At 29.3% G+C, this 25737-nt stretch overlaps 1 protein-coding gene and 1 long non-coding RNA gene across 12 annotated transcripts; both read left to right on the top strand.

Moving 5' to 3' along the window:
* The first annotated feature begins 6500 nt into the window (after window positions 1–6500).
* On the top strand, window positions 6501–11206 carry LOC129312476 (uncharacterized). The gene is made up of 3 exons (XR_008593590.1): window positions 6501–6637; window positions 7818–7945; window positions 8839–11206. It is a non-coding gene; the product is annotated as an uncharacterized LOC129312476 (long non-coding RNA).
* Window positions 11207–17253: 6047 nt separating this feature from the next.
* On the top strand, window positions 17254–25358 carry LOC129313516 (uncharacterized). Of its 11 annotated transcripts, none has more exons than XM_054956705.1 (7): window positions 17254–17486; window positions 17576–17655; window positions 19528–19743; window positions 21855–21936; window positions 22496–23128; window positions 23442–23932; window positions 24808–25358. In XM_054956705.1, the coding sequence occupies exons 5-6, from the start codon at window positions 22520–22522 to the stop codon at window positions 23898–23900; spliced, it is 1068 nt and encodes a 355-aa protein (XP_054812680.1). In that variant the 5' UTR covers window positions 17254–17486; window positions 17576–17655; window positions 19528–19743; window positions 21855–21936; window positions 22496–22519; the 3' UTR covers window positions 23901–23932; window positions 24808–25358. The 11 variants fall into 11 exon arrangements, with proteins under 11 accessions (XP_054812680.1, XP_054812681.1, XP_054812678.1 ...); XM_054956706.1 differs by having other exon boundaries at window positions 19528–20096; window positions 21876–21936; XM_054956703.1 differs by having other exon boundaries at window positions 19528–20096.
* Window positions 25359–25737: the final 379 nt, after the last annotated feature.

Raw genomic sequence — 25737 nt, 5'->3', positions numbered from 1 at the left:
CCCCAAATTGCTGGCATACACAATGTATTCCATGTATCACAACTGAAGAAGTATCACCAGAATCTTCCCATATAATTGAACCCGAGGAGATTGAACTTAGGGGAATTGACATTTAGAGCTGAACCAGAAAGGATTGTTGATTACAAGGACAAGCAATTAAGAAACAAGACCATTAAATGGTTAAGTAATTTAGAAGGGCACGACTCCAGGTGATGCTACGTGGGAGACTGAGGACAGTATGGGACGTGATTATCCTCATCTTTTTAATTAAGTAAGTAGTTAATGGTACTAACTTCAAATTTTGAGGACAAAATTTTTAAAAGGAGGGGAGAATTGTAACATCCTAATTTAAATTTTAATAGTTAATTTGAATTAATAGAAATTTTGAAAAAAATATTGAGAGGTAAGTAAATTAGTAGAAAATGATCATAAATCTAACTTAGGATATAATTCTAAATAAAAATTTAAAAAAAATAAAAATAAAAAAATAAAAAAATAAAAAAAAATATTTATTAATTATATAATAAAAAAAGAAAAAGAAAGGAATTAAAAAAAAGGAAGAAGAAGAAGAAAACCAGTTGCTTTCGGCGCCGCGTCATGATTACATAAAATAATAAAAAAAAAAGGGAGAGAGAGGAGAAAGAAGAAATAAAAAAAAAAGGTGTGGGACCCCACTGAATTTTATAAAAACTCACATGTTCCTTCATTTTTTCATTCCTTTTTCGTGCCTGAGCTGAGACAAAGAGAGCATCTGTGAGCCAAGTTCACCGGTGCTGGGTTTTAAGGTAAGAGTTTTTAATAGGATATTTAGGGTGTGATTTTACAGCTTTTCAAGACTAAGTAAGTGTTCTAAAATTTTTTCTTAGTCATCCTTCTTCTTTGGTTTCTGAGTTTGTAGTGGTAGAAAATTTAAGATCTGGACGAGGGATGAATTTATGTTGAATAAATATGATTTTTGAGATTGTCAGTAGTATAATAAATGTTCTAGAGTATAAATTTGTTGATGATCTTTGAATTTGTGGCTTATGGATCAAATTCTAAACTAGATCTGAAAATATATGTTGATTTATTGAGGTTTAGATGATTATTTGGGATGAGAAATGAATTATTATGGTATAGGATTATGATTCTAAGCTAGAGATTCAATTTTTAATTTTTGGGTATTTTAGGTACGAATTTATGAAATAAAAAGAAAATTTTAATGATAGAAATTTAATTTAGAAGTTGATTTTTAGATTATTAATGTTTATTGATACTTAAAAGAGGAGTTAAAAATTTTACTTATAGTATTACCTATAGATTTGTATTAAGATTGAGATTAGAAATTATGTTATATTTTAATTCTATTATTAGAATTATTTTATTAGTTCAAAAATTGAAACTAATATTTATATAATATGTTATTTGTAGATTGTATTACTGGTGAAGATTGTGGTGAGAGAGAATTTTAAGGAATAATTTATTGAAAAAGCCACAAGGTAACCATGCTTTTAATTTATGATTAGTGTTACTTCATGTTAATTGGGTGATTATTGAGAAAATTATAATTTTGTAATATTATATAATTGTGCAATATTATTAATTTATTGATTATTGTGGGAGGTGTTGGGAGACTTGCTATTGTTGTTGTATTTATGTGCCACGTGGTACGCCCCTATTGGAGCTCAATAGGTGGCTTGTAAGGGCTCGGGCTAATCTACCTTTGGCCGGGTAGGTATTTAGCACCAAGTGAGGGCTACGGCTCGAGGTAATGGAGGAATATAAGGATGGTTGTTTGTGTGTATTGTAATATTTCTTATATTTGTGGAATTATATTATTTTAATTTTCACTTAATAAGTACACACTTAACTGTTTGTATACACTATCATAAATTGGCTTTGGTTACTGGGACTTTTGAGTCTCATTATGTGGTTAACAATTTTCAAGAGAAGAGCCACGAGTGACACGTGGAGGAGTCCCAGAGGCTTAGTGGTATAGATCCACTGTCTTTTTTGGGTATTTAATTTATGATTTATAATGTGTTATATTGCCAATATTAGGGCTTTTTGTTTATTGTCAATTATATGAATATATAAATGTAATCATGCCTTTCAAACTATTTCTATTTTTGGTACAATTTGAATGACTGTAATTTTAATATTTGGTTTACTTTGAATTAGTTAAAATGGCATGATTATAAGGCCAAGTAACTGGCTTGTGTTGAAAATTTATTAAATTGCTTATTTTACTTGTTGGGAGTATAAGGATGGACAAATGTGATTTAATTTACTTGTTGGGAGTATAAGGATGGACAAATGTGATTTAGCCTAATGGCATGTGGGAGGTAAAAATTTATCTAAAATGTTATAGTGTGTGAGTTGAAGCCAATTATAAAATATTTTATATTGAAATTATTGATATAAAAATGTGTTGGGTGGCTGTAACCCAATTATGGTTGAGTTAAATTATTTTAAAAAAAAATTTGGTGTGTTACAACCAGCGTACAAGGGCTTCTCTGGCATTACTTTTCAATATCTCTAACATATCAGGACAATCCTCAAGTTCCCTTTCAATTGTATTGGCCATCTCTTCAAGACAATCACCCTTATAAGTATTTGTGTCGTAATCATCTGATTCAAAGCTTCCTTTATACTCCCAATTACTAGTACACTCATCCTTTCTAGTCTCTCCATGCTTATGCAAACACTTGTAATTTTCATTAATTCCATAACACACTAAATGGTTTTCCAACTCAGATGCACTAATTTGCTTCAAAAGACCACATCTTACACAAGGCACACTATTCTTCTAGGGTCTTTCACATGCTCAAGAGCAAACCTCATAAACTCTTTCACACCATTCAAATACTCTTTACTTAATCGATTAGCAGACATCCATTCTTTATCCATACCTTTTTAATCTAAAAGACAATTCATTCAAGGAAATGTCATCAGTGACCTATGAATATGGAGAGGAAAGGAATGATAGAAAGATTATCAAAAAGAAATTGACTAATCTACACATAATATAGAGTAATTAATGAATCATGAGTCACAATGCATGAGCATTCACATACTCCTTCAACCGTTGAAAAAAATTTGGCAGCATAACGGCATAAATAAAGTATTTTCCAAGCTAAAACCCTCTTTTCAATCCTGGCATCTCACTCAACAATTAATTTCAACCATATACAATCACAAAACTAACAAAATTCTCATAAAATAGTTTTTCAAATTAACTCTAATTATTATAAAATTATATCTAAAATTCGTTCAAAAATCATAGAAAAAAGAAAAACACTATAAATATCATTCTGAATCAATGTTTTCTGTCTCATTAATCATTTTAAGGTTACATATATCCTATATTAGCAATCCCAAGCCAAGAACAAATCATTCTTTACCAAATGTAAAAATATCAACAAAATAGCAATGATTTTTAAAGAAACCGCGCGTCATTTTTGGTCACTAAAATGAACTCCAATTGTAATGAAAATTGCTACACTAGTACATTTCAATATATAGTTTTAAATGATAAAATACTCTGATCAAACAATGCACGAAATTTAAATTAGAAATTATTGAAATAAATCAGTCAAAATTCATAGAAAAAATACAATTATCATAAATATCCTATTTTGATAACTAATTTTCATCTTAATAACCATCCCAAGGCTAAGTATATCATCTGCTACCATTCTCAAGTCAATAAAACATCAAACATTAACAATTTTTGACACCCCACAATATCTATATGGGCAACAAATGAGGAAAAATTTAAACAACAAAATCAACTAATAAAACAATCCATAACATTAAATAAATCACTCCCATAATCTAGAAATCTAAGGATATTGGAAGAAAATGAAAAAAAAAACATAGAAATCACACACCCATGTACCTTGGAGAAGAGAAGATGAAACACAAAGAGGAAGCAAATGAGAGGGGCAACGAACGGTGTAGGTGGTGGCACTTTCACGTCGGAGAGGACTAAGGTGGTTTGACAGCAATAATAGAAAAAGATTGAGAGATTTCTACCGATTTCATGTGCAAGTGGAGAAGAGAGAATACCGAGAAGATGAACGGGGCGGAAATGAAAAATAAGACTGAAAACTGAATTAAAAAAGGGAATAAATGACGGGTATTGTAATACCCGTCATTTATTCATGAATATATGATGGGTGTTTAAAACACCCGTTATATATCTTGAGAACTTTAAATAAAACAACCGTCATTTAAAATTTAAAATTTTTTATTTTCTTTTCTTTTAAGAAACTGAAACGTTGGCCAACAATATATGACGGGTGTTTAAAAAACCCCTCATATATTGTTCAGACTTTGAAGGACTGGTGTTTCAAACACCCGTCATTTAAAGTTTTAAAATTTTTTATTTTTTTTATTATAAAAAACTGAAACGTTGGGCCACAATATATGACAGTGTTTGGAGACCCATTATATATTGTTTATACTTTAAATGATGGATATTTAAAATACCCGTCATTTAAAGTCTAATTTTATTTTTTATTTTTTCCTTTCAGTAAATGAAACGTTGGGCTAAAATAAATGACAAGTTTTTTAAATACCCATCATTTAAAATCTGACAATAAATGATGAGTGTTTAAATATCAGTCATTTATTTTCTAACCATCACCCGCCTCTCTCATATATGACATGTTTTTATTTGACTGTTATTTTTCATGGCGTCTTATATTTATATTTTTGTAGTAGTAATAGTGGTGGTAGTGGTGGCAATGGTGGCAGTGGTGGCACTAGTAGCAATAGTGGCAGTGGCAGTAGCAGTAGTGGTGGTAGTGAAAGTAGTGACAGTAGTGGTAGGAGGAGCGGCGGCAGCAGCAATAATAATAACAATAATACCAACGCTCAAGAAAGCTCTATTTTACTTGATTTTAAACAGAGCACAGTGAGTCAGTGAACAACCTTTGAACTGTTTTCTCTATCTTTTATTTTTGCCAAAACTGTTTGCCTTATATATAAGGATTGACTTGAAAATTTTTATTTTATAGAGACGTATATAAAAAATTCATATAAATGGATGACGACGACTACGACGAATTTATCACAATAGTTGATATGGTGTTGATAGTCAAACTTTGGAATCATGAAGCAGAGTACGGGTGGGTTAAGTGTAATAATAATGGCTCAGATAATAGATTTTGGGTTTCGTTGAAATTTATTGGAATGAAGGCAGGACATTAAAATCTGACTTTAATTTAGACCTCAATTGCTTCAATACATTGTATTGGAAATGAAAGCAAATTCCATCTGAATATACCCACTTTATTATCCACTCCCAAACACAAAGCTCCTTAATTATGATTTCAATACTGATGAATCAAAAAACAGTCTTCTATAAGAGCCCTCTCTGGTGAACTTGCATATACGGTTTTAGCCATTCTCTCTTTGGAGATTTTCCCCTAATTTGATTTTTAAATTCAGCCACTTTTACTTAGTTCCAGGTTTTTTTACGCTCCTAGTGATTCCATTTGCCTATAAATTTTCATCAAGGATTACAAACTACTCCCTCACTTTCTATATACTCCCTCCATCCTTGTATATAAGGTGTCTTTAATTGAATCTGACATACTAATAAATATTTGTTATTTAATTAAACTCACATAAAAACACAATGATTTTTTAGTTTTACCCCTAATAATATCATAATTAATATCATGATGGTGATAGGGAAAACATACAATTAGTGATCTATTCCATTTTCCACGATAAGGGTTAATTTGTCTAATTATTCAAAAATATCATTGCCACCCCTTATATTTAGGGACAAAATAGGCTTCTAGAAAACACCTTATATATAGGGACAGATGGAGTATAAGAGAAAAAAAACTGTATCATACAGTTTAAAAAAGTTGGTTAACTATAATAATTATATCTGAAAATAAAATAAGTGAACTAAAATGTCCTGTATTAATCAACATAAGCATACATTAATTATTTATCGCTAATGTAAATTAAGAGGGGTGATTTAGAGAATGTGTAATAAATACTTATTAAAATGGATGATTTTGCTTATAAAAAATATAAATTAAAAGTGATAGTTTTTCTAACAATAAAAAACGGAGGGAGTATCATGGTTTATTGTATACAAGATGAAGTTAGTTTTTTTTTTTTGTCCTTAATACAAAGCTTCTTGCTTTATGTACATACTAAGCATATCTTGAAGAACTTCTAGTTCCACGGCTGCTTTATGCCTTTCTTGCCCTCTTCCTCTTGCTCTTCGCGAGGGAAAAAGTATTTGAGGAATGCTTGAAGTTTATTAGGGAATTGATAATGGACTGAAAATAATTTCAAAAAGTAATACACACATACACAAAAAGCAAGAAGCAAAGAATATGGACAACGACAACATTGAGGAGAGATTGATGAAAACTGTCACCTCTTTTTCCCCCAATAAAGACGAAAGATGAATCATCTTTGAGTGGAACACACTCCTGTGAGATTCTTGCTCTCATTACATGTAATTAAGCTAAGCAAATAGATAGATAACTCTCTTTACAATTCTTTCATCGATCACCCTGAGTTCAAGAAGTTTGATCTTCCTGCTTTCACCAATCATCAACAAGTTCGATTCATCAATCCTTGTCAAGACTCAGTTGTTGCTGCATCAATTTTTACAATCGAGGTGTGTATAATGATATAAATGCACATCTCTACATGTATTGTTCTTTGCTTTATATGTATGAGAATGATTTTCAGTGATATCAAGACTAGCATATTGTCAGCTTTTTCTATCCAATAATAAGTTTGATTAAAATGTTGATGCTTTCTATGCTTCGCTTATGTTAGCATTTGAATATATGTCAAAATTTTACTGGCTTGTTTAACCTTTTTGGAGAGTTAATCAACTTAAATAATAATTGACAACTTCTGGGATACAAGGCCTCTCAGTAGAAAAATTGGTAACTTACAATTAAAAATTTTAAAATTAGGGGAAAATTATATGCATGGTGCAGTATTTTAAATATTCAAATTAATTATTTTCATGGCTCAAAGGGATTTTTAGTTGACGATGAGTGGGAAAAAATATCCTTATAATGGGGAACCTATAACTTTGTGAGAAGTCTAGGTTCTAACTTTTTTTTATGTTGTCATGAACTAATGATCATAAAATACTTTTTTTTTGTTTTTGTTAATTTTATGTTTAGAGAGGCCCATTTTTGTACCCATTACTTAGCTAATAATGCTCGTGACCACTTAGTTGTTTGGACTATTTTTGATCAACTCTTGCCTTCTTGTGTTAAGGTGATGGATGATAAGAGGAAGTTCTCTCTTGATCCTATCTCGATGTAAACTGTTTTAATTTCTTTGTATCACTTTTCATTCAAAAAAAAAAAAACTTCTTGTGATTGTAGAAAAACTCAATATTTAGTAATTTGAAACATGATGAATAGTAAATTTCTTATGCTATAACTTCTTCATGTTATTTTACCAAAATTAAGGATTAATAACATGATATGAGTCCTATATTAAAAAGTTTCACAAGAAAAGTGTGGTTTATTTATAAATTTAGTAAACACTTTCACCTAAAAGACTCATCTTTTAAGATAAGTTTTTCCTTTGAGCTTATACTCATAAGTCATAGCAAAATATTACGAAACATACATAGTAAAAGTATAAACTATGTATATCATATCATTCCAAAGATGAACAAAAACCTATTATGTGGTCAATGCATTTTATTATCGCTTTAAACACACATATGCTTTCATTTAAATTGTTATATAATTTTCCTCTTGCCCTATATATTGGTAATGATTCTTCAATTATTAAAACTAAAACTTTTGTAGTCATTTGCTTGGCAGATTCTGATTCTTGTCATCCTGCAGTGTGAAGATTTTTGATTTTCTCTTCATTATTTTGATCTTCTTCAAATATTAAAAAAAAAGAGGTTTCTTTGTTGAATAATATTGAAATATCTACACAAAAAAAGGTGAGGATTTATTTTGATTGTTATTTTTTTTTATCATGTTATGTTTATCAGAGTTGTCTTTTAACATATAATAGGTTTGCACTTTTGGCTTTTTACATAATTCCGATCAATATACCTGCAATAATTATAATATTGACCTTTATTGACAATTAATGTATATTCGTATGGTCAAAACTAAATACGATGTTCTAAATTTTTTGTATTAAGAATACTTCTTCTTTTTTTGTGAAAAACATTTTATAGCTATACGGGTGATCAAATTTTCACAAATTCTCCCCTCTATATTAATTCTGCCCTCATCATTCTATAGTTAATAATAATTACATTATGTCAAAAGTCTAGTACATTCATAATATAATTGTTATAAAAGTAAAGGATTTATAGATTTCTATAAGGATGAAGGCAACATGAATTTCACAGGACAAGATTATAAAAATGAAAAAAAAAATTAAAGTGATAGTGTTTTGTGGCAATAACATTAGTGATATGTATATATTTAGTACTTAGAGAATATTTTTAATAAGAAAATATGTCTAAGCTTATATAGTTAATGTACTTTCTCCCATTTTTAAGTGCAAGTATTCCCCCATTTTTAATAGTATTAGAATTACAACCGGCCAAATAAAGAAAGGAAAAGTAATCTCAAGGACTATAGAAATTAACAGCCCAAAAGTAAAACAAGAGAAGATTGATTATATTTTATACCAAAATCTAACATGAGAAATGTTAAAAGTTCATAATTACTCTTAAGATCCACAGATTGCTAACCTTAATTTAATTTTTTGATACATAGTAATGAATGTTGCACATAATCAGTTTAAAGCTCATACCTTTATGTAATTTTTGTCGATTATTTGTAGTGTACTAAATTTTGGTCTGTTTGTGTTTGGCAGATATTGTGTTCTTTTCTATTGCTGTGAAGAATCTTTTTATTTCTGCTTCAACACTTTGTTCTTCTCCAAGTTTGAAAAAGATAAAAAAAAAAGTAAAAAAGTAAAGAGGAGGTCACTCTTTGTCCAACAACATTGAAATCTCTTGAAAAAAGGTAAAAATATATTGATAATGTTTCATTTCATTATATTCTTATATATTTGTCTTTTGCTATATATTAATCTAGACTATTAAAATATTACTTAAAATATATAATCATTATTTTAGAAGTTTCTAATTGTTTTTTATTTGAATAATTTAAAATAAGATTAAATTTTAATGCATGTTTCAAACCTAATGCTTGCAATAACGTACCTTTTCTTTTCATGCGAAGCAGCACTCAACCCAAATCAATGAATTTGTTTGATACCCAAGATCCTGTCAAATTAACAAGACCTTCTTTTGGCTGCTCTTTTTTTTTTTAAAAAAAAAAACCAATAGTTGCTTTGGTCATCTACAAAAAATGTTGTTTTATTTTTTAATTACTTCGTGTCTTATATTTGTCAGGCATTTATTTTGCATTAATTTTTTCATCGATGCTAGACTTCCTTTATATTTTTGCGTTAAACAGGTTTTCTTTGTTTCTGTTTTTTCTGTGTGAAAGAAAGTTTCTTCATCAAGCAGCATTAAAATCCCTCAAAAGAAAAAAAAAAAAAAAGGGTTAGAACACATTTTGATAGTGTTTCATTTTATCAATGCCGATTACCAAATGGACATTTGATCACTTATCTTTCTGCATACTTGATGTAGCATATGCTGTAATGACAGCTTGGAGCGTGTAATAATCATGAAAAAATGTTTTATCTGATTTAAGAAATAAGAGATATAATTAACTCTTTAAAGTTGTAATATTATGAAAGTTTTCTTAGACTTATAATTTACACAATAATATTATTAGAGGAATAAGTTGGCAAGAAATTAGACGAATAAGTTTGTTTGACTGGCTCAAATAAAAAGGGTGAGATGTGTTAAACTCTTTATATTAAGTATGCTTGATGGTAGTTTACTTCACCAAAATAATTTAAGCTATTTAGTTAGACACACTCTTTTCCTAGTCTATCTTCTATTCTCTAGATGTGAGATTTTGATTTCTTTATCTCTAATAAGATGAGATGTAGTTATCAAAAAATTCAAAATCTTTTGTTGGAAGGAAAAAAATTGAAATAATTCTTTTGGATCAAAGGTTAGTGTGGCACACATTATTTAAGTTACCATGGAATTGATATCCTTTTATGCAACAGAAGTAAGCCTCATAAAATTAGTCAAGGAAAGGTTTCCCGCAACATAAAAAGAAAAAGGAAAAGGAAAAGGAAAACAAAAAAAAAAAACAAAAAGAAAGGAGTTTCCTACCATAGAATAAAAATCTATCGCCAACTTTGTCAAGGTTTATAAAACATTATTTTAACTATCTTGTCCCTCCTTGATCTAAGATATTTTAATTTTTTATTTTCAAAAACAAGTGTTATTGTATGTATATGTGTGTTTCTCGATTCTCTTTAAAAATATTAGCCTCATATATTATATTGAAAGCGCGCCTATCTTTTTGAATACTCAACTTGTGTGTGTGTATTGATGAGAGGAATTAATATCACCACTTTGATTTCTTTCTTTCCTTTCTTGCATTGTTTCTTACTAAACTTTCAATACTAATATTAAAAAAAAATCATGAATTCTACCATCTTGCCAAACACATTTTTAGCCCAAAAATCAGTTTTCATCAAATATGTAAAGAAGCCTTTAATCAACTTAGTTAAAACAATGTCTCACTTCCCCTGGGAACCATAATGTTTGAATTTGGCACTAAAATTTTGCATCAATTATTCTTTCACCAACAATAAATTTCGTGTTTTGTATTTGACAGATTTTGAGGTGTTGTCTTCTCGTGTAAAAGACTGGTTTATTTTTCGTCTTCAATACTTTGTTCTTTTTTAAGTTCGGAAAAAGAAAAAAAAAAGAAAGTGAAAAGAAACAATAGTGAGATCTTCAAGAAAAAGAGGTAAAACACACACACACACACACACATATCATATCATATTTCTTTTGTTGTATGATGGAATGCATATTATTGTCACTTTGAATCTTATACTCATGCGTTTCTGAACTAATTCTACTCTAGTTAATGCTAAAATTTTGTGAGCTCTCTTTTTTGGCAGATTTTGTGTTCTTGTCTTGTATAAGTAACATTGAAATCTCTGCAGGAAAAGGTAAGTGTGAATATAAATGGGGATAGAATTATAGCAGAATTACTATAGAGTCCCTTAGAAGTTTTCTAAATACTGAAAATTCTCACAAAATGTATAAATAACTGTACGAAGTCCTGAGATCCTTGGCTATAAGTAATGTTAGACAGACAATTACTAAATTGCCCAATAGATTCTAACATTTATGGGAAGAAATTCAAAAACAAATATCACTTCTCCTACCAATTTACAGCTAATCTTTTCACATTGAGCCACACCGACTTCATCATCACCAGAACGAGATTGTTGGAATGTGATATTAACAAGTTTATCAAAAATTGACAAGGTGGCACTTGTTAACAACTTTCTTATGTCTTATTGATAAGTAAAAATTTATCAAGGGGAAGAATTTTATTTTAAACTGAAAATAACGAATCTGCTATTGACAACTTGATAGATGATTATAATATGGAGAATGACAACTTACAAAGAGGGTGTTGATAAGTAAAAATTTAAGATATGTTATGGCATTTAAACTGTCAAGGCAGTGAGTAATGACAATATGACAAAGGCAAATGACGACATACGCATAGGATATTATATGCTATTTAAATTGACAACAAGGCAACCAGAAATGATAACATGACAAATTAAGGAAAAGGACAGCTTACACATAAGGTATTGATAGGTATGAATTTATGAATTTATTTGCCGTTTAAGTTGATAAGGCAACAAGTAATGACAACACGATAAAGAGAACTGACACATATAGTAAAATATATGAAGTTATATGCTGTTTAAATTGACAAGGCAATGGATAATGAAAATATGCCCCAAAAAAAATGACAACTTACGCATAAAATTTTGTCAAGTAAACATTTATGAAGTTATCTTCTATTATTCTATACTATAATTGCCAGTTTGTTATGACCAGTTGTCATTTTACATAGTACAACCACATTAATTTGTCATTTGCTCTTTCACTTAATAAATTTTGACCTATTAATACCTTATGCATAAGTTATTATTTTTCTTTGCCACGTTATCATATGGATGACTTGACCAGTTGTTATCTGTAAGACCAAAAGGTGCATTTCTTTCCTATCCTCTTTATATATATATATATATATATATTAAAAAAAGAAGGTATAATAAATTATTTGTCACACATCACTGTTGAGTAAGTCGATAATTGAAGTGTTAAACTCTACTCTCCACTAGCCACCAATTGAACATGCACCTGTGGATGGGCACATATTAAGATGAATAAATAAAAATATGAGATTTTTCAAGTGAGAGGTATCCATATTTAGTGGCTAACTGTGTCTTAAATGGGATAATACATATATGCAATCAAAAAAAATTTCATGTGATTTTCGGATAAAGATAAAATGTTGGGTTTAATGTTTAAAATTTTCAGATGAAAATAATTATGAGATTTGACAGAATGATGGGCAATTAGGAAGTTAATTTTTTTGGTCAAAAGAAAATAAGAAGTTAATTTAATCATAAGACTTTAACATAATAAATATTTCCCACTATTGTCTCTTTTTCTTTAAAATAACAAAATAGCAATGCATTGGATATCTCATTGCATGATGACTGAAAAGCATCATGGCCAAAAAGACGAGTCCAGCAAATAGTGTTACTTTATTAAAAGCAATATCAAGGACGACACACATTATGGCCTGTCCCGCATATAGATTTTATTTTGATTTTAGTGTCCCACACTACATATGATATATGTATTACTATTTCCCTATTTAATGATATAATTTTTATTTTATTTTGTAATGAGTCGATTAAACAATAACATACACGTGTATATTACCCAGACGCAAGCAAGGATATGTGTATATGAACATGTGACCTCCCTCACCAATTACTTAAGTGATGATGGTATCTATCATTCACGTTAATTTTAATTGGTTATTTTGCTTACATTATATGGAGTAATGTAGTTTAAGCTTTACACTTTACAGTGTGGCAGAATTACTGAGAATGAAAACAACTAAACAAGTGGGGCCTTGGGGAGACCACAGGAACGCAAAATTATATTGAAGACTTTGAATATGAATCGCTCTCTTCTCCTTCTTCCATTAATTGCTGTTATCATCCTTCACTTTCTCTTACTCTGATTCCTTTGCTCTCATTTCTATCTCTTCACAAAAGTTGATTTCTCTCAGCAACATCGTTCAAGTCGCTCAGGATCTTCAAGTCGCTCTGCCTTAAAAAATCATTAGTCTCGCAAAAGAAAGGGAAATAACACTTGAAAATAATTATATAAAAAAAATAACACCTGAAAATAAAAAGTGACAACAAAAAATTTAAACATTTATACAAAGAAAATAAAAATCATTAGTCTTATTTTCGTTCTCCAAGAGATAGATTTTTTATTGCAACCAAGCTAATGGCTTCTTACTTTCTGAGTCACTAATGGCTCATTACTTTCTGAGTCCACATTTTATCATGGTCCAGTTTTTGTCTTCGTCACTCACTTTGTTCTTCTTCAAATCCGATCTTAAAAGAATAAAAATCCCAAAAAGGAGGCTCTCTGTGTTTCTTTTTCTTTAATTTTGACAACGTGTTTAATTTATCAAGGTTCTCTTGTTTTCGTGTTTTTGCCGTCATTTTTCCTCTTAATTGATAATTTACAATGTCTTGCAAGACCTTATTAATGAAAAATAATTATGAAAATAGGTTATATTTTTTTATCGTATTCCCATTTTTTAAAATTATTTTTAAACCACTTTTTTAAATAAAAATTGATTATGTTAACTTAAAAATAATTTTAAAATTAAAAAATCAACTGATTATTGTGTTCTTCAATGGTTGGCATATAATAGTGTTGTTCATAGTTGATAGTAATTTATAATAGTGTAATATAACATTTTTTTAAAAAAATAAAAAATAAAATTAATTGTCAACTCACTTTCACTCTCCAGCTCTAGATTCTCCTTCCTGTCCTATGCCTCTGTCTCCAAACTTATTTTGTATTTTTTTTTAACTTTTTCTTTTCTGATGGTCAGTTTAGGGCTATAAGAACCCATGGGTCCCATCTATTCATGTGAATATATATTTTAATTTATAAAAATGTATGTGGAATTGGAAATGAATCAAATTTTGGTAAAAAAATAAAAAAAAATAATCCTTATAATTTTATCAAGTTTTACCTATAATTTTTACAATTTTTAATTTTTTTAATTTTGATATTTTTTTGTAAAATTAGGTTATGTTTTTTCCTTGAGTCCCTATAGTATCCATATTTTTAGCGGATTGAAAACAGTAAAAAAAACTGCATAAACTAAAAATAAAAACTAATAAAATTATAGAAGTCAATGATTATTTTTTTTCAAAACATAAAATTTAAATGGACTAAAAAGAAAATCCCAAAATCATTGCAAAGTTAAGCTATCTAATTTTATTTTTATGCTATTTAACAATTTGATATTTTTTATAAATATTATATATATGATATTTTTTAATTTTATTATTATGTCATAATTTTGCCAGCTGGCTTTTTTAGTTTAATTTGATATCTAATTTGGTTTTTGAAACATTAAAAAATGTGAAAGTGAGATAAAGCTAAGGGCAAAAATGTCCAAGCGACAATATATTATATATATATAATATCATTTTTATTTTATTATTATATCACTAATTCAATTATAATTTAATTGATTAAACTAAAAAAATTGTGACCAGTTAGCTTAGGTTTGATGGTTAGTCTGGTTTTTAAAATATTAAAAAACGTGAAAATGACATAAAGCTGACGGTAAAAATGTACAAGACACAACACATTAAAGTAAGGGGCATGTTTGACTGGGTTCTCATTTTTGTTTTTTGTTTCTTTTTTTTTAGTTTTTTGAATTGAAAACTGAAGTGCATTAATAAAACTGAAATACAATCGCTTAAAATATAAAGACTGACCAATCATCATTCACCTCCTTCTGACATCCAAAGTGGCAATGTCTATGGAAGAACAAATTGAGTTAAATGGTATTCTTAAAAATGATAATAGAGATGCTAATTATCTTGCTAGACTACCTCACATTCTAGAAGTTAATTTTGTCTCTTTGATCATTATTCATGTCCTAATTTTGACATGAGAGATGATGAAAGAGGATAGATTTTTTTTTTTTGGCTTTTTGTTCCTTGATGTATTTTGTTTCCTTTGTTTGGTTTAGTATTTCAATTTCCATTCCCAAAAAAAAAAAATCCAGTGGGAAATCATCAAAGATAATATAAGGTCTCTCAAAATCATGAGCTTTCCTAGCACGAAAATGCACAATACTAATAACTTACAAACAGTGCAAAGAATATCATTTTTTTAAAAAAAGGATAATTTGTAAATGCTTTTTTAAAATTATTTTTCAAAATAAAACAAAAATAAAATGTTTGATTATATTAATTTAAAAACAATTTTGAAATTAAAATATTGAATGCTAGTAGCAGTCGTAAGTGGTTAACAATGATAGTATAACACTTTACTTTTTCAGCCATAATTATTTAAATCTACCATGACAATTAAGGATCTATCATGTAATTAAAACAAAACTCATCTTTTAAAATACCTACCAAGATAGAAAGAATAAAAATTATCTTTTAAAAGACACTATCATGATAGAAAATAAACAAACTAATTTAAATAAATGTTATCATGATAAAAAGAATTTTTCTTGATTATATAAAACAAGTTTAAAATTGACTATATAAAAAAGATTTTATTACAGTAAAAAGAATTAACCTGAGTAAAACGGGGATCAAATTATTGAAGAACCTTTTCGTACGTGGACCCTAGAACAAAATTATTGAAGGACTTTTTACGGCTCTTTTCTGCTGGAACGCATTCATGGATGACTTGACTAGTTGAGTTATTGTAACAATAAAGTGCATATCTTTCCAATCCTCTTTCTGTATGTGCGCGCGTGCTTTTTTTTTGTTTTTGTTTTTTAAAGAAGGGATAAGAAATTATTTGTCATAAATCCCAATAGATCGAGTAAATTAACAGTTGAAGTGTTAAACTTAAAGCTCTCCACCGGCCACCAATTGAACAACAGTGGATAGGCACGTGAGTTAATTTTTTTGAGAAAATGACAATTAAGGATCCCTTAAAGTTATTAATTTTAATTAAAAACTATAAAATATTAAAATCCTAACAAAACTGTGGTCCTTATGAGGAATTTTAAAAAATATAAATTATTTTAAATGCCCCTCAAAAAAAATCAAAATACTTGTGCAAATTCCTAAGTAGGATTTCATGTTTTTTCAATTGATATTAACAATATTTTCATGCCACAATAATGACTTCAGCAGTGAAGACACACTATTTTTCAAGTGGTCTAATTATAAATTCACAAGTATAAAATTTGACAAGTCAATAGGTTAATATTCTTGAGTGAAGTTGATAAATTCACAAGTCACTTTTGTATTTTGACAAGTAACCTTGGAATGTTTCAAAAGTGAGTTTCTAAAATTGTGGGAAACAATTTATTCCCAAGTGGAGTTCTATCCTTTTCCAACTAACATTAACAATATGTCATTGCCATGATAGTGATTTCAACAATGAAGACACTTATTTTTCTAGTGGTCTAATTATAACAAGCATGAAATTTGACAAGGCAATGGGATGATATTACTAAGTGATGTTAGTAAATTCACAAGCCACTTTCGTAAATTCATTAGTGATATTGGAACGTTTCAAAAGTAAATTTCTGAAATGATATGAAATAATCTATTTTCAAGTAAGTTTTATATTTTTCCAACTGATATTAACAATATTACCCTGCCATGATAATAATTTCAATCATGAAGACACTTATTTTTCAAGTGGTCTAATTTTTAGTGTTTGGTGGAGGGCAATTTTGTAAAGTTATGTATGCTTTTTATTTAAAGTAAGGACCAAGGTCCTTTATGGGATTTTAATATTTTATGATCCTCAATTGAAATTAATAACTCTAGGGGGCCCTTAATCATCATTTTCCTAATTATTATTATTATTATTATATTATTATTATTTGTTAAAAAGAAGGGATAAGACTACAATGTAGCTTGAACTTGAATTACTGAGAAAGAAAGAAAGTGGGACCTTTGGGAGATTGCTGGAACGCCTAATTAAAGAACTTTTTTTGGTTGTATAAACGAGGGCGAAGCCCAAATTACATGAGATTAAACATCAGCAGTACAAAGAGATGAAGCCCCATACATTCTTTAAACACAAGGGTCCCTCAAGAAAAAGGGAATCGAATCAAATAGAGAAGAAACCAAAATTCCTTTCTTAGCTAGGAAGTCCGCATAATTGAAGCACTTTGAATGAATGGCTCTTATCTTCTTCTTCCATTAATCTCTCCTATCACACTTTTCTCTCATCCTTTCCTCTCATTTCTATCTCTTCACAAAGAACGTCGTTCAAGTTGCTCAAGATCTTCACGGTATAAGTACGCAGATTATATATATGCTAATCTTGTAATTTAGTTTATAACTAAATTCAAGCTCTGAATATATCTTTTTATTTTTGCAGGAATTGTTTTCGGTTTGCTACTCCTGTTTTCATTCATAGCTTCGTGCATCTTTCAACCAAAAATTAAATAGAAAAAAGTGGTAAGAGTACATTTTAATTATGTTTTTTATGCCGAATATGCCTTCTAATTATGTTTGTTTATATATAGTGCTATAGTTACGTTATTTGTCCGCTTCTCAATATTTTGTTTGCACTGCACTTTAATTTTCCATACTTGTGTTAAGTATATATTTTTTGACAAATTAATCAATATCCTTTAATGATAATGTCTTAGATTTTATTCTAAAAAAGAAACCCCCCGAGGCCTGTCAATTAAGTCAAGGGGTGACTTGTAAGGTTGAACTATATGTTATATATATATATATATATATATATTTAGTGTTAACATTTCAAGCAAGAATTCTATATTATATATATCACCGAATTTTTGTAAATTCTTAATTGAATCTTATTCAACCTACCTAATAAAAATTAATTAGTTAGAGACTTGTTTCTATAGGCACACAAACCTTAGGTTATTGCTTATATCTATAGTAACAAATTCTCCAACCAAATCATAAATGTTATATAACAACACAACATATGTTGAACGGAACAAAGAGGGGAAAGATTTTTTAATATACAACGTCTGTGCTTTTTTCATCCACTCGTTTTCCCTTCATTAGTTCCTTCTCAATGTAAGAATACAATCAAATGGCATTATTAGTTCCTTCTATTAGATTGAACCAATAAACTATTAAACCAGTATTTTGAGGAGTGTCAAAAATTGAGGAGCATATTTTGTAAAGGCAACTTCAACTTATGCCATCTCAAGTCCATAGAATTGGAAAAATATCCAATTTTGACATCAATTTTCCAGCCGATCACTGCTCAAAGTTTGAAGGAATTGAAAGATTAAATATTAGAAATTACAATGAGTTGAAACACATCATAGTAGGTGAAGATGGTGACAATAATCAAAAGGGTTATGAGTACTCATTGTTCCCAATCCTACCCGTTGGAGCCCTAGCATCTCTGGAAAAGATAAGTATATGTGAGAGTAATCAACTGGAATACATATTTGATAAGCTCCAACAGAGGGATGATGCTTTTCTTCCCTCACTACAAGAGTTAGAACTTTGTGGAGTTTCAAGATTGAGAGGAATTTATAGCGAATATGAGAAACTTAAGAGTTCATCAAATGCAAATGCCATCATCTCCACTTTCAAGACATAAGTCCAACAAGAAACATCAAAGTCTTGCCACATGTGCTCTCTCTTGGGTTCAAGCATATTGTTCTCTCAATAAATTAAGGCCCGAGAGTGAAGAGACCAATCTTGCTGTTTCTAAACATCGGCCACTTGATCACACAAACCTATGCTACACTTGCCTTAATGTTTTCAATCAAATGTCTCATATATATATATATATATATATATTGTTCAAAGAATAGAAATGTAGATTGCCAGTTATTTCAAGAAGAAAAATGGTTCACAACTGAACAAAATAAGGTTTGAATGTTGAAAATATTTATTATATGAATCATCATTATCTAAAAGTAATTTCAATTATATATTTTATGCATGACTGAGTTAATTTGTAATAAGATTTTGTAAGTGCATTTTGTTGAAAATAAAATCCAAGTAAAATGGTAGGGATAAAAACATCCACATGCATATTGTAATGACCCTAAATTTTAAACTAAACAAAATTTTCTCCTAATAAATATTTTATTTAAATAAGCTTTATGGCAAGTAGAAAGGGATAGTTTATAAAAATTTATGCTAGAAATTTTCTCAAGAATCCAGGGTCCAAATTTTTTGTAAAAAAATTTGGTTTTAAAGTTATAAAAAAATATTGTGCCCTTTTTTGTAATGTTATTATGCCTTTTCTTGTGATTTTCTCATGATCTTTCTTGTAATTTTGCCGAATAATTTTTGATCAGATTTTATATCTGTCATGAATGAAAACAGAGCATTCCCGTCTCTTCTCTTCACCGACCTTAGACTACCTTTCTCGTCACTGTCGAGCCCTTCCTCCTCACCTCCGACTTGTTATTCTCCTCACCGTCGGCATGCCTCTGCTTTACTAGTTCATCTCTGCCGTTCGTCTGTTTTCTGTCTTGTGCTGAGCTGAATCTCTGCTCTTTTCTTTGTTGTTCTGTGGTGGAAAAGGGTGCGCTCATGCGTGTATGTTCAGCTTTTCTTTTCTTTCTCCTCAACAGTTGGAAGTCTATGTGTGTATGGTAATCTGATTTGTGTGTTTGCTTGCTGAAATTTTCTGTCTTCTTCTTTCCTCGGTTCTGCTCTGTTTCGTGGCTTACAAAGGTGGTGTATGCACGCATGTTCGGACCTTCTTTTTCTTCCTCCTCAGTTGCTGAAAGTTCCATGTGTGTGTGTGTGTATGGTAGCTCGACTATTTTGTTTGCTGGCTGAATTTTGGTCTTCTTCCTTCTCGTGCGTGTGGAAACTTGCTCTTCTTTGTTCCTTCTTCAATGTTAAGCACGTTTGATTTATAGCTGCTGTCACTGTGTTTTATTGAGGTAAGTTGCTGTTTTTCTTCTTCCTTTTCGGTTTCCATAGCAGCACAGTATCTTTCTTTTCCCTCCTTGCTGATGGGCGATGTTCCTATTCCATGTTGCTATTATTATGCAATTCTAGCAAGAGTTGAGGTGTATGTGTCGGTTAGTGCTGAATATTATCATGCTGTGATGCTGAATCGAATTTTGGGATGGAATTAACAATTTGAAAGTTGTTGAATTGCATGGGTGCTTATTTCATAAATTTGTCAATGATAAATCCATGCTCTTATTTGTAAAAATGTGTGAAAGAAGAATTTAGTGAATTACGGTTGTTAAAGCTTTCATGTTGTAGCTTGGAGAAGTCTTTATAATTTTGATTCAAGTTATTAATTGAAAATTTTAAAATATCAAAGTGGGAGAAAGGATTACATAGGATGCTTGTCTCACATTTTTTTTTTTAGTCTAGATGAAACTTAAAAATGATCGATATGGTTTATAAATAAGTATGGGTTATAAGGAAGGATGAGGATAAATTAAAAGTTGTCAAATGATTTAACTATCTCAAGTGTATTTAAAACATAAATTGTTAGAGTATTATTTTTAATATTATTTGGATTGAATTCAAATGTCCAGTAAGTAATTGAAAATTTTTTTGATAAATGATTTTAGAATTATGACCTATTTGTTAGAAAACCAAGAATACCATTAGAATTAAAGTGAGAAGCACACTTCAGAATTTTGAAAAACTATCAGGTGAATGGGTAGCACTCCGAATAAAATTTGAGTAAAGTGTTTATAAAATCTTTTATTTAAATTTTACTATTATTCCTTTATAAATTGTGCAGATATCATTGTTACTCCTTTTTTTTTAATAATTGTCTTATTAAAGAAAATGTCTTGATTTTATTGATGATTTATATCGTTGATAAGTAATGGTTGAAACATATATATGATAAATGATATACATTTTTTTATAGTTTAATTACTAAATTTTATGTTGATATAAAATATTTTAATGCAATGATTCATGTATGGAGGAAATAATGATAATTGGACAATAGAAAATGATGGTTGAATGGTGTTTGAAAGAGAAAATTTTAAAATTGTTTTATTACTCCATACATGCTTGATTTTATTAAGGAAGACTGAATTTAGAATGTGAGATGCTAATGGCAGTCCTATTAGCCCTTGATGCGTTATAGTACACCTAACTAGCAAGGTGCTTATAGGAGGTGCTAACCTTGTGTGATGGCCAACGCAAGTGAAACAGGGAGATGGTTATTTGTAAGCATTGTACTTATACTTGCATTTGTAAGCTTCATGCCTATGCTTATTTCATGGTTTTCAGCCGTGATTGACTGATTATTTACCTTCATGGAATGTGTGTCAACACTAAATTAGTTATTTACCTTCATGGAATGTGTGTCTATGCTTATTTTTTGTTCTAATAAAGTCCTCCTAAATTTAAGTTAAAATTTATCATTTCTCTTGTAATTATTTGAAAGAACTTTATTAAACTGAACTATTATTGAAAATTTTTATATTTATGAGTAGTAAAAAAAATTTAACACATTTATGTGATTCTATTAGCATTGTTTAATTTTATGATTATATTATTGAGAAAAAAATTATTATTTATTTTTAGTTAAGTATATGATTTGTCATTTCATTAAGTCATTTTGAGTTAACTTTATTGTTTTATTATCTTCACATTTTCTTAATTATAATTTTGATCAGAATGCTACTCATTGATAATTTCTTTGATCTCATATATTGTAGTTGATTTTGCACTTCTAATAGATCATTGTGGGGCCCTTTTGCTTTTTTGGAAAGGAGGAAGCCTATTGCGATTGTTGTTTTGGTAAACTATTTATTGTATTTTGTATTCATAACTTAATGCTCCACGTACACCATGATTAAGTCCTGGCCTTATTTTATTATTATGTAGATTTTTAGAATGGAGCTAGTCTCTTTGCTGGTCTAGTTGGTAGGTTTTATTGTTGTTATGAAAATTTCAGGAGATTCAAATTATATAGGAGATTCTGTTGAAATTTCTAAAAAACATTTAAAACTTTACGAACTTTATTATTGTATATAACTTACATATATCGATATTTTAGCTTAATTTCTAATTAATCAAGACTTATGGAATATGAGTTCACCTCATATTTCATGATGATCATACCCTTAGTATCGGGGTGTGACACATATATATGTGTGCGTGCACATGTCTCAAGAATCAAGAACTATAAAATCAATTGAGTATAATCAAATGTATATAACCAAATAAAAAGTTGGCATATATATATATATATTTGCTAATTAGATGATGTGCTATTTCCTAGATTTTATATATCCATGCATTACTTAAAAATTTAAATTAAGTGGTTCAATTGTTGAATAACAATGTCTGTTTGTAGGGATTACTTGCATCAAAGAAATTGATGGAAACTACCGCTATCATCAAAAGACAGTTACTCCATGTTGGTCATGTCAAGAAGATGGAACTTGCATATTTCTCTTTAAATTCAAAATCAACATTGTTCACTTTATCAATGGCATCAATTTTATTGTGGGAAGAATTGATAATCAGAAAATGTGATGGATTGAAGCACTTGGTGACAAGTGATGGAGATGATTATAAAGATCAAAAGAATTGCATCTCCATTTTTCCAAACTTGAAGAAGCTAAAAATCAGGGAGTGTAATGACATGGAATTTTTATTTCCATCCACAATATCTTTGGAAATTAAAAATTTAAGGTCTTGGACTATCAAAGATGCTCCTAAACTAACATATATTGTAGGGAAATACCAACAAAAGGATATTTTTGCAAATCAAAATCAACAAAATGAGCTACAACTTGATCTCCTTGCTTTGCAGTTCCTTTGCTTTCAAGGTGAACCAAATGTGGTAAGCATTTGTGCCATGAATTTTGATTTCCTAGTGCCACAATCTCTTCAAACAATTTCTTTGGCCGATTGTGGCATTAAATCTTTTAATGAGTGGAAGTTTTGCACAAGTGAAGAACACTTGGATTGGAAAATCACCAAGGTAAGACTCTTTTAACTTACTATCATTTGTTTTGCTTTGTCCATCTTAATTACTAGGAAGTAGAGAACTCTCATATCATGCAATACTATTGTTCTATTTGGATATTGTTTAATTTTTTTAGATGTGAAACACTAAGTTGGTGAGATCATATATAACAAAATATGACAACAATATTAATATGACATGAAAAAGGTGCACAAATCAAAATTTGACTAAAATGATGGCTTTTCCACAAATCTAACTAATGACTATATACTCTAGTTAAGGTTGAAAGTGAATTTTGTTGATTGTTTGGTTTACATTTATTTGACAGCAGAAAACAAATGCATCCAAAGACGGAGTCACCAACTTACAAGTAGTCCAAAGCCCGCTAATTCAATCATTGAAAAATATCAAGGATATGAAACTCCAAAACTGTTCAAAGCTTATATCATTGTTCGCTCTACCAACTGCCTCAACGGTTTTGTTGGAAAATTTGACAATCCAAAGTTGTCATCAACTGAAGTGTATTGTAGAAGATGAAGACAATGCTCAAGGTTCCAGGAATTGCTACTACATTTTCCCAACATTAAAGAATCTAGAAATTGAGGATTGTGAAGGGTTGGAATTTTTATTTCCATCTTCATCATTTGTGCAACTTAAGAGTCTCAAGTCTTTAACTATCAAGGGTGCTTCTGAGCTAAAATATGCCATTGAAAAATATCAGAGCATGAGGATTATTTATCAAATCAAAATCAACATCATGAGATGCACTTTGATCTGCCAGTTTTAGAGTTCCTTTGCTTTCAACACATCCCAAAAATGGTAAGCATTTGGGTTATCAATAATTTTAGATTTGAATACACTATTTCTCTAGATCATTTTAGATTAATTGTTTATCTACAATTAAATGTTAGGCATTGGTTATGCAATAAAATATATACTACATAGAAATTTAAAAAAGAACAACTTAATTTGTTTATAAAACTTTTACAAAAAAAGGGAAACATTTTCAATCAATTATTTAAACTAACGTATAAAATTACAACATTTGATACTAAATGTGTGTGTCTTATTTCTACTTTCTCCCTATCTTAATTTGCTTTTCTTTTCCAACATCGCATATTTTTTCATGTTACTTTTTCATTCATGTATGATGACTAGGGAGAAAAATTAATGCAGAAATTATATATATATATATATATATTTTTGAGTAGATATTACAATATAGAATTTCTGCAAAAATTAAAAGAAAATAGAAAAAATTCAAAAGCTAGACCTTAAACTAATAGGCTAAAGTGTACTTTGATCCTCTAATTTTATATGAAGTTTTAATTTGGTTCTATAATTTTAAAAAGTGTCTTTTCAATCACCTAATTTTAAGACCGGTAATTTCAAATGATTGTTTGTTAATGCCAATCATTATTATTTTGTGAAAATTAAACTTAATATGTCAACGTTTGAAAATATTTTCAATATTTAAAATTTTAATGTATAATTTTTTGTAAAAAAACTAACGGTGTTAGGTTAAAGGATAAAAAATATACTTTATAAAATTAAAGGACCAAAATGAAATCTTATATTAAGTTAAGTGATTAAATGTATACTTTAGCCAAACTAATATTCTTTCTAAATTAATTTGTATATGCAGATTTTATTGATTGTTTGCATTAATGTACATATAATTCATGTATTTGTAGAGACTATATTTATCTACAGATGTAGTTCATCGAACTTTTCAAGCAACTCAAAGCCTCGCAATGCCATCATTGATCAACATCAAGAAGATGGAACTCGTGAATTGTGCCAACTTAATATCATTGTTTGCTCCACATGATGCCTCAATCCTTTCCTTGGAAGAACTCACAATCGAAAGCTGTCATCAACTAAAATGCATTGTAGCAGATGAAGGAGGTGCTACAGCTCATATGAATCACAAATCCATCTTTCCAAAGTTGAAACGTCTAGACATTTCATTTTGCAATGCAATGGAATATCTATTTCCAGCATCTACTTTTAGATCCCCCATGCATTTGGAATGTCTTTCAATCTTCGGAGCACATGAGTTGGAATATGTGTTGGGAAGAAGCTCTCATGATTACAATTTATCTCATCAGAATGAGAATATCAAAACTTGCATTGATTTCCCTACTTTAAAAGAACTATGGATATATTATGTGCCAAAACTTGTCAACTTGTGTCCCGAAAACTTTTGTTTGAAAGGGTTATTTATGAAGTTCATTAAACTAGATATTGATATTTCTTCTATGTTTAGCATCAGATCTTTTAATGATTTTACGGTTTTAATGATTTTACGGTTTGTGATCATGCAACACAACAAGACTCTAAAACCACAAAGGTACGACTCTACTTTAACTTCTCCCACGGTATTCTTAGTAATTATTTTAAACAATCCTAGTAGATGTTATTTGATAATTTTTCAGTCATGATTTCTCATATATATATATATATATATATGCATTACAAATTAAAGTTGAAAAGGATAATATTTATTTACATTAATCAATATTGAATTGAAAAAAATGGTGAAGGACAATTGCCTCTGTTTCACATGTTTAGTAATACTTAGCATGGTTGAATTTTTAATCACTTCACACATTTACATATTT

The sequence above is a fragment of the Prosopis cineraria genome, unplaced genomic scaffold (genome assembly GCF_029017545.1).
Source record: "Prosopis cineraria cultivar Desert tree isolate PC_DT_omini unplaced genomic scaffold, ASM2901754v1 PC6, whole genome shotgun sequence".
Lineage (NCBI taxonomy): Eukaryota > Viridiplantae > Streptophyta > Magnoliopsida > Fabales > Fabaceae > Prosopis > Prosopis cineraria.
This window is presented reverse-complemented; position numbering and strand designations above follow the sequence as displayed.